This window comes from Natator depressus, chromosome 4 (genome assembly GCF_965152275.1).
Source record: "Natator depressus isolate rNatDep1 chromosome 4, rNatDep2.hap1, whole genome shotgun sequence".
Classification (NCBI taxonomy): Eukaryota; Metazoa; Chordata; order Testudines; family Cheloniidae; genus Natator; species Natator depressus.
The window spans coordinates 39925885-39941810 of NC_134237.1; the positions used below are offsets into that span (position 1 = coordinate 39925885).

At 38.1% G+C, this 15926-nt stretch overlaps 1 protein-coding gene across 2 annotated transcripts in view; it reads right to left on the reverse strand.

The window, feature by feature from the left end:
- Positions 1–15926, reverse strand: part of PRDM5 (PR/SET domain 5) — a 131922-nt gene that overhangs the window by 46561 nt on the left and 69435 nt on the right. The window contains exons 12-14 of one of the 2 annotated variants that reach the window (XM_074950018.1): positions 13562–13722; positions 13204–13281; positions 2484–2577 (exon numbers count right to left, since the gene is read on the reverse strand). In XM_074950018.1, the coding sequence (XP_074806119.1) occupies positions 2484–2577; positions 13204–13281; positions 13562–13722 (333 nt within the window). The remainder of the gene's footprint in view (positions 1–2483; positions 2578–13203; positions 13282–13561; positions 13723–15926) is intronic. The other variant, XM_074950019.1, reaches the window with a different exon arrangement.

Consider the following 15926-nt stretch of genomic DNA (forward strand, 5'->3'; position numbering starts at 1 on the left):
TTCAGATCTAGGGATTCAAACCCATACTGCTTGATCTGACATTTGAAAGGGTGCAGATTTGAGAGACCCTGATGTTGGCACCCTTTTGTCTATGAAGATTTTAAAATGGTCGCAAGAAGTTGCTATGTTTCCATTTTCTCCCGGAGTCATTTGGGCCCGAGAGAAAGTACAAGCTTTAGAATCACTCTATAGTCTGGTGATTAGAGCATTCATCCAGGAGGTGGGAGACCCAGGATCCAGTCCCTCTGCTCCAGTGACTATTTATTCAGAAACCAACAGCTTCACCAGGAGAGCTTGAGGGAGCTTAACACCAGAATATCCCACAGCCCAATAATTACAGCATTCACCTGAACAGATTCCAGTGTAAATCCCTTTTCCTCCTCAGGTGGAGAGGGGACTTCAGCTGGTGGTCCCCTATATCCCAGCGGAGTACCCTACCCACTGGGACCTGTTCCGGCCGGCCCCCCACCAGCTATTTTGTCTGAACTCACCCAAGGGGACTGATCCAGTAGATGCCCTCTGAGCATGCTTACTGGACTGAGCCCTGCACTCAACTTAGGTGGAGGAATGCCTGCCTTCCCCGGTTTGTGAATTGCTGTGGGGCTTAGGCAGGAGATAGGGGCCCAGGTACCTACAGGGAGGCAGCATGCTCAGAGGCAGAAACATAGACCGCTAGGGAACTTTTACTTTGAAAACTTAGGCATCAAGTGAGTTTAGGCACCTACAGGGCTCAGTGGGAGTTTTGTGCATTGCAGTGATCCCAAAACAGGGACTTTTGTAAATTCAGACCAAAGAGTCTTAACAGGGCAAGAGTGACCCACACCCACTCTCCTAATGCAGCAGGTAAGACCCCAAAAGGATCCTTCCACTTGTCCCTAAAAGACAGCCTTAGTAGATTCTAGAATTTGTCTGCAACACATGCCCCTCAATGCACACCACCTTCAAAAGACAAGCTGGGGAACTTAAATGCTGAATGCTGCTAGACACTAAAAACCATGCACTGAACAGAGTCCCTGGTTTTATGGCTCATGACAACAATTTGTAACACATCCTACTGCCTGCTAAAACTGCCCACTCCATTTTAAGTGGTCTCCTACAGCATGTGTGAAACCTTTATGCTCAGAATTCTCTCTCACCTTGTATTTAGCTCAGACACTCTGGTTACCTTCCCCAGACCTGAAGAAGAGCTCTGTGTAAGCTTGAAAGCCTCTCAGAAATGAGGACCTCCAGCTGCACCTGCCCAGTTGTCAGGCAGCCAACAATCGCAGCTAGGCCACAGCAGAACCACCTGATTGGTTAAGGCAGTCAGGTGGCTTGCTATTAAACCCAGCAGCTGGGAGGATTAGTGGCTGCATAATGCACACACCCACAGATTGTCTGCCTCCCTGTGCTCACCTTACTCCAAGCCCTGCTCCTGCTTACTCCTACATTGCTCCAGCCTAGACCCTGTCATGCACCCAATCTTGTTCCAGTCTTGTCCCAGCCTTGCTCGTGCCTTGGAACCAGCCCTGCTCCTGCCTCCCTTGACATGAGGTAATCTGGTTCTGACCCTTGGCCCTGGTTCTGACTCTGTCTCACTCCTTGGTGCTGGCATTTGGATTTTGACTCAGTTTTGACCTTTGGCTCCAGTCGCCATCTCTGACTCTATTTTGGCCTTGTGCTCAGGCATTTGGACTCCGAGCCCTAGACCTGATTCCTGCTCCACACACTAGACTGCCTATGAGCCAGTCTCCTGCTACCTTGTCCCTTCCACCAACAGAAGCTGATCCAATAAAATATATTCCCTCACCAAAGTTGTCTCTCACGCTAATATTCTGGCATGTGTGAAGCGTCTCTCTAACTTCATCTCATCTTGTACTGCCCACAAGAACCAGAAATCACTAACATGGTGATACATTTATAGAATCAGTTTTTGCTTCCAAAGGCGAAAACAACAAAACTGACCATCTAATTTATATGCAATAAATTTTTAGTCAATCAATGTGATTGCATCAATCCCATATTTGATAGCACGATATTCTTTACCATCGGAACTATGGTGATGTCTCAAAACACTAAGGGCCATATTCTGCTTGCCTTACTTATGGGAGTTGTTCCATTCAAGTCACTGGGGAAGATCCTCAACTGGTGCTAACTGTCATAGCTCCACTGAAGTCATGTGAGACTACACAAACAAGGGTAGCAAGCAGGATTTGGCTCCAAATTAATCAGGCCAGAGCAGCAGGCTGATTAGTAAGAAAAGTTCTTTCATGGACAAACAGATGGGTAATCAGATAGTCTAATGGGATTTTTGTAATTGTTATGTTTGAAGCATGGTAGCTGTGGATCTTCAAGTTAATCAGGCAAAAAGAGCACTAAAAATCTCAAAATGCTGTGTTAAGTCACCCAGTGTGTAAAACGGTAGTTAGATTGCTAGAAATATTTTTGTAATATAGTTATATATCTAAAGAACTAAGTTCTCTTTACCACATAAGCTACTGTACCTGTATGACTCCGAATATGAACTCTTAATGTTCCATTGCTTGCAAACTTCTGTCCACAATATGGGCAAATTTTCTCCTTTTCCCCTGTGTGTGTCTAGATAGGAAGGAAAGGAAAAAAAAAGTTAAGAAAAAAAGATTTTGCATAGCTTTAAAGAATGAGGATCCATAGAAGATTCAATAGACTTGACATTGACCATTTTTCTTTTGTTTTTTTCTCTATTTTTTTTTTCTTCCAAGCTTATATTTCCTTCCACAGTCATTCCATATTTGATTCCATGCCATCAGGCAGAGATTCTAAAGAATTAATCATAGATGTTCTTTTAGTCCACAAAATAGCTAAAGTTTCTAAACTAATCTCATTACTGATGATAAACAGGTTTATTTTACAAAATCTAACTACAGTTTCACTGAGTTTATAATTCCTTAAATAGTTTGGTTTATAAACATTTGATTAATTTGTATGTGCTTTTGGAAATATCCAATGGGGGGGGGGAAGGATGACAGGGGGCTAAGCAGAAAACTGCTTAGCCAACCCTCTGTCACTCCAGCTCCAATTAAGAGAGGTGAATTGTAGGTGGGTAGATCACCTGGCCCTGATTGGGAAAGCTGGAACAGCTGCTGCCTCATCAGGCTGGGGCTGGATAAAAGTCCCAGGGGAGGAGCTGGACAGGCTGTAAGCTGCACTAGAGGGAAGGCAGTGAGGGGAAGCAGAGAGAGCTAGCTTGCCCCCTCTCTCCTGCTGGTGGCCTGTAAGAAGGGGACTATGTGTATGGTGGAAGGGTGGTGGGAACACAACCTGTAAATAAAAGCACCAGGTGAGCACTGCACCAAGGTCTCTGTGTGACTTTCTCAGCCCAGCAGGGGCAGGAGCCAGGAAGGCCCTGCTGGGACCTCATTACAGAGGGGCAGGATATTTTCAATGCCAAATACTATTTCCAGTATAAAACAGGAAATAATGCCTTGATTTCTTCAAGGCAGCATTAACCTCAATAAAATGAGCCCACTGCTTAAAAGCTTGTGTTTTTGTCTAGTCTTATTTTATTTTATTACAAAATAGACTAGAGTTTGATTTGTCCTTTAGATAATTTTTTCTCTAGGAAAAAGAACTGGAATTGGTGTGTGAGGGAACTTTCTCCACAACTTCTGGTTCTAACTGGCTTATGAGATCTAATTGTAACATAATTTGGAGCAGAGTTTAAATACAAGTCAACAAACAGACAGTCCTTCAACATACAAAACTCTAATTCACTTCAATGCATATGGGTTGCAAGATGGACCCTATGTATTTAATGCATAATAAATATTAGATTAATCAATTTATGGAAATTTCTGTAAAATATTTTTGTGCATCCCATACTTTGATAAGGAATCTACTCAAGTGTATATTTCATAGTATGCTTGTGTTAACTGGCAGCTTTGGAAGAAAAAAAGTCTGTTGCAAGGCAAGAATTGCTATAAACCCATTATGAACATCTGTGGACACAATTTCAAATTCAACACAGTTATTTTCATATGTATCTCCATTTGCAAGACAAACCGTGAAAGACTGTGTTCTTGTGGTATTTCCAGTTTGAACCAACTGATGCAATGCTGGAGATCTTATAAAAATCAGACTTTCTTGCGAGATGTTCATGAACCCTAAAAAGTTGAGAACCACTCAGCATCTTTTGAGGTTAGACCATAGTTCGCTATTTTTTATTCAGAACATTTTATAGTCTACATTTTGAATACTCAAAATTATTTGGACCACTATCAGCTGGCTTAAACAGCAAGAAAAACCCCTTAATTTGGTCCACATTTCGTGTAAAAAGATCAGCTCTATCATTTATGTATGTCACCTAAATTTACTTGAGTGACATACATAAATTAAGGTTTCAGAGTAGCAGCCATGTTAGTGTGTATTCGCAAAAAGAAAAGGAGTACTTGTGGCACCTTAGAGACTAACAAATTTATTTGAGCATAAGCTTTCGTGAGCTACAGCTCACTTCATCGGATGCATTCAGTGGAAAATACAGTGGGGAGATTTATTAAGAAATCAGATTTGAAAAATACAGATTGCCATGTTTAGGCAATACTGTAGACAAGAAATTATAGCTATTTGGAGTTATTTTTGTATGCAGTTATATTTTCAGACTGTACTTCCTACGCCAGCAGCTATATTCCAGGTTTACCGAGATAAGAGTTAATATTTTTATTGTATAAATAAGAAAAATGTTAGTTACAGTTAGTCAAAAGGCTATGTGCGTGTGTGTACGCACACACAGTAAATTCCCTGTGGATAATAGAAGAGTCCACTCCTCCCCTGGGTAAACTGCTTTCATCATTATCTGAAAGAGCAGCACATTTCTTGAACTTCAGCTTTTCTGTATCTTATTATCAGATACATTTTACCATGAAAACACTAACTTGTCTTCTTAAACTTAACGTAACTGATAATCTAATTCAGACTATAAAATTCACCATCAGTCATACACAGATAGAACACATGACTTTCTTGAGGTCTCTTCTCCCTCCCAATAATTTTATTCCTACAATGATTAAAAATTCAATTTCTAGGTTTACTTTCCTTATTAAAAGCCTTACTGAGATATATAATGTTGACATAGCTCAGCTTATCAAATGCATCAGCATAGAAACACAGTCGGATCAGAAAGTTAAGACTGTGCTTACTGGCCAATACCTTTACCTATCAACTATAAAAACCAATCCTGAGTGATGTACTGAGCATTTGCAACTTTCACTGACTTCAATGGGAACTAAGAGCATTCAGTATTTTAGAGGTAGTGTTCAGTACCTTTGCATAATTGGCCCTTTTATGACTAGAATGTCATATTGGCATATTGTACAGCTATTTTGAAGGAACAAAACTACCACCCTGAACATAAAGGTAACGAAAGGACCACTTTGCAGTGAAAGCTGTGGGCGTGGATTCTTGCAGATTTTCACATATTGCTCTGAGGCCCCAGTTCAGGAAAGCATTTTAAGCACGTGCTTAAGTATGTGCTTAATGTTAATATGGATATTTTCCTTAACTGGGGTCTAACAGTATAGCTCAAACTAACCTGGAGAAGATGCTCTCCCATTTGGTTCTAAACATTCTATGTTGCTGAAACTAACAGCACAGATTGATTTACATTGAACAGCAACTTATTCCACACCTAAGCACATTTACTGAACATGACTACTCATGGTGGAAGGTACTACTCAAAGACAGTAAGGATGTCAAAATCTGGCCCCTATTTCATTTGTTACTTTATCAATTATTGACGGTAACAATTACAGTCACTTGAAGTTATTTGACTGTACTTGCGTCTAAACTGTGTATTTACTACGCATGATATCAGGATTATCTAGACAAAAATGTTTTCAATACAAAAATAAAAGGTAACATCAAAATACTGATTGTGAAAAAGCAGAAAACATTCAATAAGCTCAAACTGATTCTCTTCCCACAGTGAAAGGCTGCAATATTTGAACATATATTGTGAAGCTTGTTGGAATTAAAAGGGATTCTACCTAACAGTTACAATGTGATCACCACCATGTTATCTTACGAATAATCTCAACACTGAGAAACAGCAACTCCCATCTCAGGGCTACCTCTAGCCTTCTTTTCTGAATAAAGATTTATCAGTCTACTGAATTGTATACACACAGGATGGTGTCTACCCTTCTCTGGGGAGAAGTTTGAAAACATTAACATTCTTCATTTAGGATTACTGACTGTATTTCAAATGGGACAGCAGAGGTAAGATTACTAAACCATTCATCCCACTGACAAATTCAGTTTTTAAAACTTTGCATTTAATTCTTCGCAGGTCAGAAAATTAATTCTCATTTTGATTGAAAAATCCTCAGCCATTATAAAGTTATACATTCTTTATTCTTCAGTAAATACCTTAACTCACATGGTATGCATTATACTGTAGTCGAAGTTAAAGTAAATGGGATACAATTTCAAAATCCAACAAACATGCACTTTTCTCTCCATGGCGCCAGGGATATGAATGTTAAATCCATCTTGATTAGGATAAGGTTGTTTAGAAGTTTTATATATCTTCTATGGCAACATTGGGGGACTCCAGATAGACAACTACTAATTCATTCAGAACAACCAAAAAAATCACAGTATTCCCTGAAGCAATACGTAACTTCCGCAGGAGTTCTTGGTTGCTCAAATCCATGGCCAGTCTTATTTGTAATAGCAGCTCAAAATGGTAGTGGTTACAATAGAGAATGAACCAAAGAAACCAATGGGATAAAGGATAGGTACTTCTCATTTTTTAAAATAAAAACTAATTAATTAAATTAGTTTTTTAATTAAAAAAACAAATATTTTTAGGAATACGTTTTTAATTAAAAAAACAAATATTTTTAGGAATACGTTTAAAGTCTGGTATTTATTTAATATTTATGATCCTCAGATCTTATGATTCATCCTTAGCAGGATCTCTTAACAAGGAAAAAAGAGAAAATTAATAGGAAAACATTAAAAAAAACCCAAACCCTGCAATCTGGATCTTAGATACACTATGGATCAATTCTCCATTCAAGTTTGTGTGACTAACACATGTGGATGAAAAGAAAAATAAAGAACAGTAAGTCCCTTCGTTGGGACTTACTTGGCTTCTTAGATTTAACTTCTTCGTGTCATCTGGGGTTAAAATGAGAGTGTGTTTTTAATAATTATCTTAACAATAAAAACTGTTAAAATTACGGGTCACATGCCCTGAAGTTCTCACTCAGTCCTTACTGCAGCAAAACTCCATTGACTTCAAAGGAATATTTGCTGGAGTGAGGACTAAGTTAAAACTTTAGCATTTGGCTGGTTGACTCTTATACAATTTTCTATTTTATGATACACAGAATACTTAGTGATAACAGTAAGACAGACACTCTTTCAGATCAACCCAGTTCTTCAGAAGGTAAAGGACTAGTTTGGATGGGGGGATTTATAGTTAGGACAACAGTTCTCTTTGGGGACATTGGGCCTTAAGGTCATGGCTATAGTGTTAAGTGATATACAGCTGTCACAAGGACTTTATTCACCTGGTAACAGTTACAAAGTTATTATTAGAGATGGGCTTAAGTTTGGATCTAGATTCAGATCTGAATTTCCTCAAAGTGCAAGGGGCTGCGGGAAGGTACTTTTAGACAAAGGTCTTAGTACATGTCTAATTATTATGTAACCTCTTAAAATCTTATATGGTGTTTTACTGGCTACCACTTGGTAGACCCTTCAGGATTTTCCCCTGCATAATTAGACCAACGTTGCACACACAAAAATCATCATCCAGTGACCTCGGTTTGACAATAGTATTTATATTTCTCAAATAAAGGATTTAATATGCTTTTAAAACAAATGTTATATTCAGATTATGAGAAATATCTTCCATCAGACATCAATGCTGTAAATTTGTACCTACAGTTTTCATTACTGTTAACTGCACCCATAAAAGACACAATTACTTCAAACATCTGCATGAGCACAAGCTGAACAGACAGACATCTCTCAGATTTGCACACAAATCAACTGCATTTTGCAACCACAAACTGTATCTTTTGAGGAGGGACATATGATTATGTCCACAAAATTAGAAGCCATTTTTCAAAATGTTGACTCATATATAATTATGTCGCTGTGTGCACATTATACAGATATATATACATACATACATATACACACATACATACACAAAACACACAAATATATAAAAGGTGTGTATGTGCAACCTATATAAGTATTCTTATGACACTGATCACTTTATAGTTAGTATCAGAGTTCTTAGATAAATTATACAGATTCAAATCTACATGCACAAACATACCAGCATATTTCATATTCATCAAAGAAGGAGCAAATATTACCATTTCATTCAAACTTTGAAAAGATAAAAACTAAGATTAATTAAATTCTGTCATCATTAGCACATCTCTGAAATGTTTTTGTAGCTTCAGAAATTCAGTTAAAAGCAATTAAAAGAAACAGATGCCATTATCTGTAAGTACCTGAGATATTTTGTATGATGTATTTACATCCTTAACATTTTCCATTTTTTCCACAAACCATATTAGTGTGGGGATCAGAATTCTATACTACTTGCCATCTCAGATATTTTAAAATAAAGGCATAACAAACTTAAAAACAGAAAGATACATACTATACAGTAGAGTCTGATTCCGAAGTCACTTCTCAGGCTTTACACATGCAAAGCTCCTATGAACTTCAATAGGAGATTTGCCTGCAAAAAGACTTAATAAAGGACTTCAGATCAGTGTTGAAGAGATGCATTTGAAATTAAAGTTAATCTTGTAATAGAAAAATTAATAGAAAATAAACCAAAAGCTTCAAAAACAGTCACAAAGGCATCTTTTTTAGGCCATGATCCTGAGATTTGTTTAGTGGCCTTGTCTCCTACTCGTTCCAATGGCAGTTAAGTGGTTCAGCATCTTGCTGCATGGGGCCCTTAATAAAGAAATGACTGATCATTTGTAAACAGTTACAATAGACATAAGAAAGGAACAGCTAAGAAGCACAATGTATTTCTACACTAGCTATTCACCTTTGGACTCCTGTGTTCAAACCGTGTCTGAGACTAGTCACGGGTGAAAAGGAGTTTGGCAGCTTTTTCTAGTCTTCAAAGAGAATTAGTTACACAAAACAAAACCATTCCATAGTTTGCAGGATGTCCATCTTCATCTGAAAACTGCTTATAACTGGAAAGCAGAGATGTTGTAGGCCATACACAGAAGTGACAAGGAAGGTCTACATGAATAAATGCTTACAACGTGCCTCGCTCTAGCCAGTACTGCAGATGTACAAAATTAAAGAAAAAGAGCTGGCATAACGCTCTGTGAAGGGGAAAAGACCTACATATTAAAGAACATTCTGAATGATGACATTGTTTTGCCAAGCCAGAATTGCAAGTCTGAGGTTCTGCTTGGGTAACAGACAGGAAGAAACCAGGAGAAAAGACAGCAACTGAGACACAGCATTTGCCTACAGCTGAAGAAAAGATGTGATGACATTGGGTTTTTTGAGAACCTGAAACTCAGAAGTCACTTCCTGGAAGTGGGACTGGAGTTCCATCATTCATCAGTCCTACTGAGCATATCAAGGAGTTACATTCTTTCCAAGTATAATACTAGAAGCACGGGCTGATTAAGGGAAGAAATGGATTGGTCAGGTTATCCCAAGAAACTTCTAGCAGTGTGTATAATTAACAGGAATAAACTTATTTCCTCCATTATGTTTTGACAGTGTTAAGGGCAAGTTCGCATTTTCATAGCTACAGCTATAAACATATGCGCACTGTGTTTTAGGTAAATAGTGTCCCCAGAAGTGCTTTTTTAAAGACCCTTCTATTTGTTCCTTAGATTTAGTTTACATAAATAATATTTATGATAAAATATAAAGTATATTAATTTAATAAGCTAATAAATTAATAGATTTAAAGTATTAAATATTTATTATTTATAATATTCTTCCTTTTAGAAATTATTTCCATACATTTAAACATAATAGCATATGTTAGAGAGAATAAAGTAGCTCAACTTTGATCTACGCTCAAACTCTCTATGCAATTAAACAGTATCTATAAAGGGATCAGGGTTTCCAGTCTGCTGAACGACTACATGCATAAAGGATTGGACAGTGGCAGCATAAACTATTCCTATAACCCTCTTAGGCCCATCTTTTTACAGGTGGAGTCTGCTATTTTTGTAGCATTCCATGAAAATCTTATTTTAAAAATAATTTTTTCCTGTACTCTCAAAAAACCAAAACAAAACAAATCACACACAACCCTGATGATACATGGTAAATGAGAGAGGTCACAAATTTTTTTTCCCCCACACATTTTCGGTCTCATTCATTAAAATGGAAAGAAAAAAAATGGAAAAAATTACTTAGATTATTTTTAGATTTTACACACGGTTTTACAATCTATATATTTATTCTTAACCACAATAATATGAACTTGATTTTCTTGACTAGAAGATCACAATTTTAATTTACTTTGTTTACTCAACATATCATTACTAATTAAAAATCAATCCATTTGGTTGTGGTATTTCAAAGTAGTGCGGTTTCAAACAAAAATCTAATTAAGTAGCCATTTGATGAGCATGATGATCTTTGTCAGAGGAAGAGCAGATCATCATTGTACTGAAGAATTAATATCTTACTCTACTATTTTAATCTGCTCTAAAACAGTAAATTACAAGTGAAGCTTTCAGCAAACGTGCTTCATTTAGTCATCATAACCAACTGACTATAAACCAGCATTAACACAAAAGCATAAAAAAGCACATACACACACTACACTATTCAGCACTGGGTGAAATTGGTTAATGTTTTTTCACAAAAATCTAGCATCCATTTTCTTGAGGGGGCACGGCTGGCCAAAGTTTTTAATGTTTGATAGGCACATCCATGGATCCTCACAGGATGTGACTCTTTAGGAACTAGAACCCAAGTTTGCAGAGCCTGGGACAGCTGACATTCCCACATTGCCAGCAGGAGGTCATACAGAGCCACGTCCGAGGAACACTGTGGAGATTGGGTGGTACTTCCTGCGGAGCCTAAAGGAGATCTAGTGATAGCATCTTGTGGCCTTCTGATTGGCCCATGCCCACTATTTAACCCTGGAGGTTTCCCAGGAAGTTGTCCGGACAACAGCACAGACTTCTGGCCTATTGTGACTTCAGATCTCACCTTGCTTTCTGATCTCCAGTCTCTGACCCAGCCTGACCCTAACCCTGACTCTCGCTGATCAATCCTGGCTCTAGTGATTACTCTGATCCTTGCTTGCTGACTACACTTTGTGGCCATCTTTGACTTGTGGATACCAGCCCAGCCAGGACCATTAGGCCAACTGCCTACACCCTGTCCTTTGCACATCCCCAAAAGAGGGAAGATGGAGCAGAAAGAAAATGGAACCAGATACAAGAGGAAGAACTAAACAAAGATAAAATGTGGAAAAGGAACAGGAACTCTCCAAACTCCCCACCCCCAGCTCTGTTGAAAAGCTTAAATATAAGATACCCATCATCTACTAGTTTTCACAAGTGTCCCACCCGAGAGATGTGTTTTTCTAGCGCAGCTTTCTCTCAGTACCGCTTTCTGGCTTTGTGTTAACAAGCCAATTTTATAACCCTAATTCTTCATTGGTAGTAGCAATGTGGAAGCTATAGTGTAGTAAAGGTTCAGATGATTTTGCCACTACGTCCATCAAAGGTAACTATTAAAAAATACTATTTTCTCATCTATGCACTATTGTAATATAAATTTTAAATATTTTAATATAAATATTAAATATGAAATAGTAATACAATATGTATTTAAAATGTGAGTAAATGAGATAAATGTGACTTCAAAACAGATACCAGTAAATTAAACAAATGGAGATCATCAATGCACTTAAATTATTTAAGAAAAGGTTAAAACTGTAAAAAACACAAACAAAAAAAAAAAAACCACCAAAAAAATCCATTCTATCCTTAACTGGCCCCTTTACTATTTGTAATCTGTGACTGCGTGCTTGGTGCCATACAAAGCTAAGATGATGATGCAATCCACTATGTTCAAGAATTCAGAGGTCCGAGATCAAGCCCAGGCTCTGAGGTGGGCTGAAGGGTGTGTGCTAACATATACACAAGCACTGACTATAAGACAACATAAGGACAGAGTGGCAACAAACTTTAAATTCCCTTTTGTAATTAGTTTGTATACGCATCCTCAATGCTAAACTCACTAGCATGATAATTAGGGCCCTACCGAACTCACAGACATGAAAAACATGTCACAGACCATGAAATCTGGTCTCTCGCCTGTGAAATCTGGGTCTTTTGTGTGCTTTTACCCTATACTATACAGATTTCATGGGAGAGACCAGCGTTTCTCAAATTGGGGGTCCTGACCCAAAAGGGAGTTGCGGGGGGGGGGGGGGTCACAAAGTTATTTTAGGGGGGTTGTGGAATTGCCACCCTTACTTCTGTGCTGCCTTCAGAGCTGGGGAGCTGGAGAGCGGCAGCTACTGAATGAGACCCCAGCACTGCAGGCAGCAGCGCAGAAGTAAGGGTGGCCATACCATACCATGCCCTCCTTACTTCTGTGCTGCTACTGGTGGTGACTCCGCCTTCAGAGCTGGGCTCCCAGCCAGCTGCTCTCCAGCTGCCCAGCTCTGAAGGCAGCGCCACTGCCAGCAGCAGCGCAGAAGAAAGGGTCGCAGTACCGCAACCTCCCCCTACAATTACCTTGTGACAGCCTCCCCCTCAACTCCTTTTTAGGTCAGGACCCCTACAATTACAACACCGTGAAATTTCAGATTTAAATAGCTGAAATCATGACATTTACTATTTTAAAAATCCTAGCACCGTGAAATTGACCACGATGGACTGTGAATTTGGTAGGAACCTAATTATAATGTAAATAATCAGTGCTTCACATAGTCTCACGGTTAAATTGCTGTACATAAATACCACAATTACACTTGGTTTTGCTGTTAATCCATAAAACAAAGTTATAAAGGTTTGTGTTTTATACATACATATACACAAGCTGTAAAGTTACGAATACATACACAATGTTTTTTAGCAGATTCTCTCCTATTCTACATTTGGTGGCAGCACTGGAGACCATTTATTATGGCTGGTCATTTTGTTCAGTTATTTTCTCCACATTCACTCCTATTAACATCTACTTAAGTTGACACCTTACGTCTGGCCAGGAAGGTGAGCAAGTGACCTCTTCTAAAGCTGACACCAATGCCGCTCTATGGACTGGTAGATAGGAGTGCTGTAAGAGCAGTGCAACAAGTCACCTCTGCAACACACCTAATGCTGGAGTGTTTAGAAAGGACTTTTACCTATGAACCTTCTAGACTCTGGATGCCACCAGCAACCCCAGTATTGAAATAAGCAAACATTATGTTTGTTCTCGTTAACAATAACTGATAACTTTTAACTGAAAAAAAACCACCATACAGGAACATTGAGGGATATTATGTTTAGTCACAGTCTTGAGGGTAAACAAACAAGGAAATGAATGAAAATTCAGTGGAGTTGATTATACTCACTTTTTTATGACTCTTAAGCACTGAAGGTGTAACAAAGGCTTTGTCACACAGATCACATTTATATTTCTTATGTCCATCATGCACAACTTGGATGTGAACATTTAACGTGTCCTTCCTTTTGAAGGTAGCATCACAGTGATCACACTTGAAGGTCCTCTCACCTTATAAAATAGAAAAGCAAGGTGTAAACACACCAGCTAACATCAGGAATCATGTTAACTCTCTAATCCCTTGAGAAAGGGAACACAGTGCACAAATCTGCCACATGGAGGAAGTTGTACTGACATATCTCCCTGGAACAAAAGCTGAAAGAACACCATATCCAATATAAATTTCTATTTAAGAAAGCAGAATGTAATCACCCAAACAATTGAGCCAGGAAGTTGGGATTAACCTCTCTACCCTTGCCGAAACTGTATGATTTTGAATGACAACACATGGTCAGGACCTTTTGGTTTATATCTAGTCTAAAAATCAGCATGCCCAACACCATAAGTCTCTAGCTATTACGGTCGCAAAGAAAAATTTCAAAATGTTAAGTTATATAACTGATGCAGAGAAGCCTGCTTGAGTTTGCAAAGAATCCTTAACAATAGCTTTGAGATTAGAACAGCCTCATTCATTTCCACAAATGCTAACTCAGATGCCGGTGATGATATTTTAATTGTCATCAAAGCGAATAAAATAAAGGAGAGGAAGTATCATATTATGAAAATCTACACAGAATTTTTGATAAAAAAAATCCAAGAAGGTGAAACTGGAGATAAACAGTTACAAAATCTTACTGTTCTTATTACCTTAAATATAGAAGTGAATTTCATGTTCCTACTGAGTATATTACTACGTATTGAGCTATAAAATGAAATTCATTCAGAAACCCATCATACTTAAAACATCTATAGGCCCACAAAATCTTGGTAAAAACAGGAAATCAAGGCACTGTCCTGAAATAATTTCCATGCATTTGCATAAAAAACAAAGAGCAGTCAAAGTGAAAAGAAAGTCAAAGGAAGTCATCATCCCCTGGAACTCCTACTTCCCAATCCAGTTTTTTGATCTGCAGGCTCCTGAACCCTGGCAAGGATACTTTCTCAATACCACTTATTAGACAATACAGCCATCTCAGTTCCACTAGGTTCAGTTTTCCTTGTGCATTCTGAGCTAAGTCCAAAGGCCAATGAATGGAAAGTCTCCCATTTACTTCCATGGCCTTTGGGTAAACACCACTCTAATACTCATTTCCTTATTGCATAACTTTACTTTTATGACACCAAATTAACCCACCTCTCCACTGACATTGCTATTTAAAGACGTAACTATTATAAATGAAACATTTCATTTTTCCATTAGTAACAGCCCTCCCTCATAACAGACTCTGTCATGGAAGTAGATCTTGTACCCATTCTCTTCTGGTAAGCAGCATTATCCAACCCAGAGAGCCAATAAAGATTAGAACTTCTTTTAATGGTTCAGCAAGTACACTTGGGCATCCTTCAACTTACAGAACCTCAGTTTCTCTTTCCAATAACATCAATCGTTAAAAATGTATTCACTTTGCAGTTGGGAGCAAAAGCAGCATCGTCTGAGGCAAATGAAGACAAGATTTTACACCAAAACTGCACCAAAATATTGAATGAAATTCTTCATTCTCTACCTTTAAAACTCGTGGCCTGATGTCTCTTTTGGAATCCCTTTCCTTTAGTAACATCAACCTGTGTTACGTGCAAGTAAAGTCAATTAACATTCTGATTAAAGTAATTTGCAAGCTCTTACTGCTTCATTAAAGAAAAAATACTGAAAACATTTAAATGTAATCACTACAATCAGCTTCAGTTCTGTATTTCCACAATGTTATAACAATTCTAACAAATACAATTCCATTTTAAAAATGTTTTAATGTTCTTTTAAGGTTCTAAAGTGAAGCACCCAAAAGTTAGAAATGCCAAAACTGAGGCTGTGGACACAACCTTAACTCTGTCCCCCTGTGTGCACACTTTTATGATACAGTCAAGTCTTTAATTGCATAGACTATATACTATTTTTTTTCCAAAAGACATTAATGGATCCTGTAAGGTGCTATGTACTCACCTCAATCCAGTAAAGCACTTAAGCACACAGAAGTCAATGGGTCTACTAACAAGCTTAAAGTTAAGCACATATTTTTAAGTGTTATGCAGGGTAAGAGCCAGAATGCACAAGATGGATAGCGCTCAATGAACAAAGAAGCTATTCAATAATTTCTTCTAAGCCTCATTATTCAGTGTGTGGCCCTATACTTCATTAACTGCATGCCATCCAAACAGTGTACTGAATAGGGAATTTTTCCCTTTTTTTTTTAAATAGGCTTTTCTCTACTTTATTAATC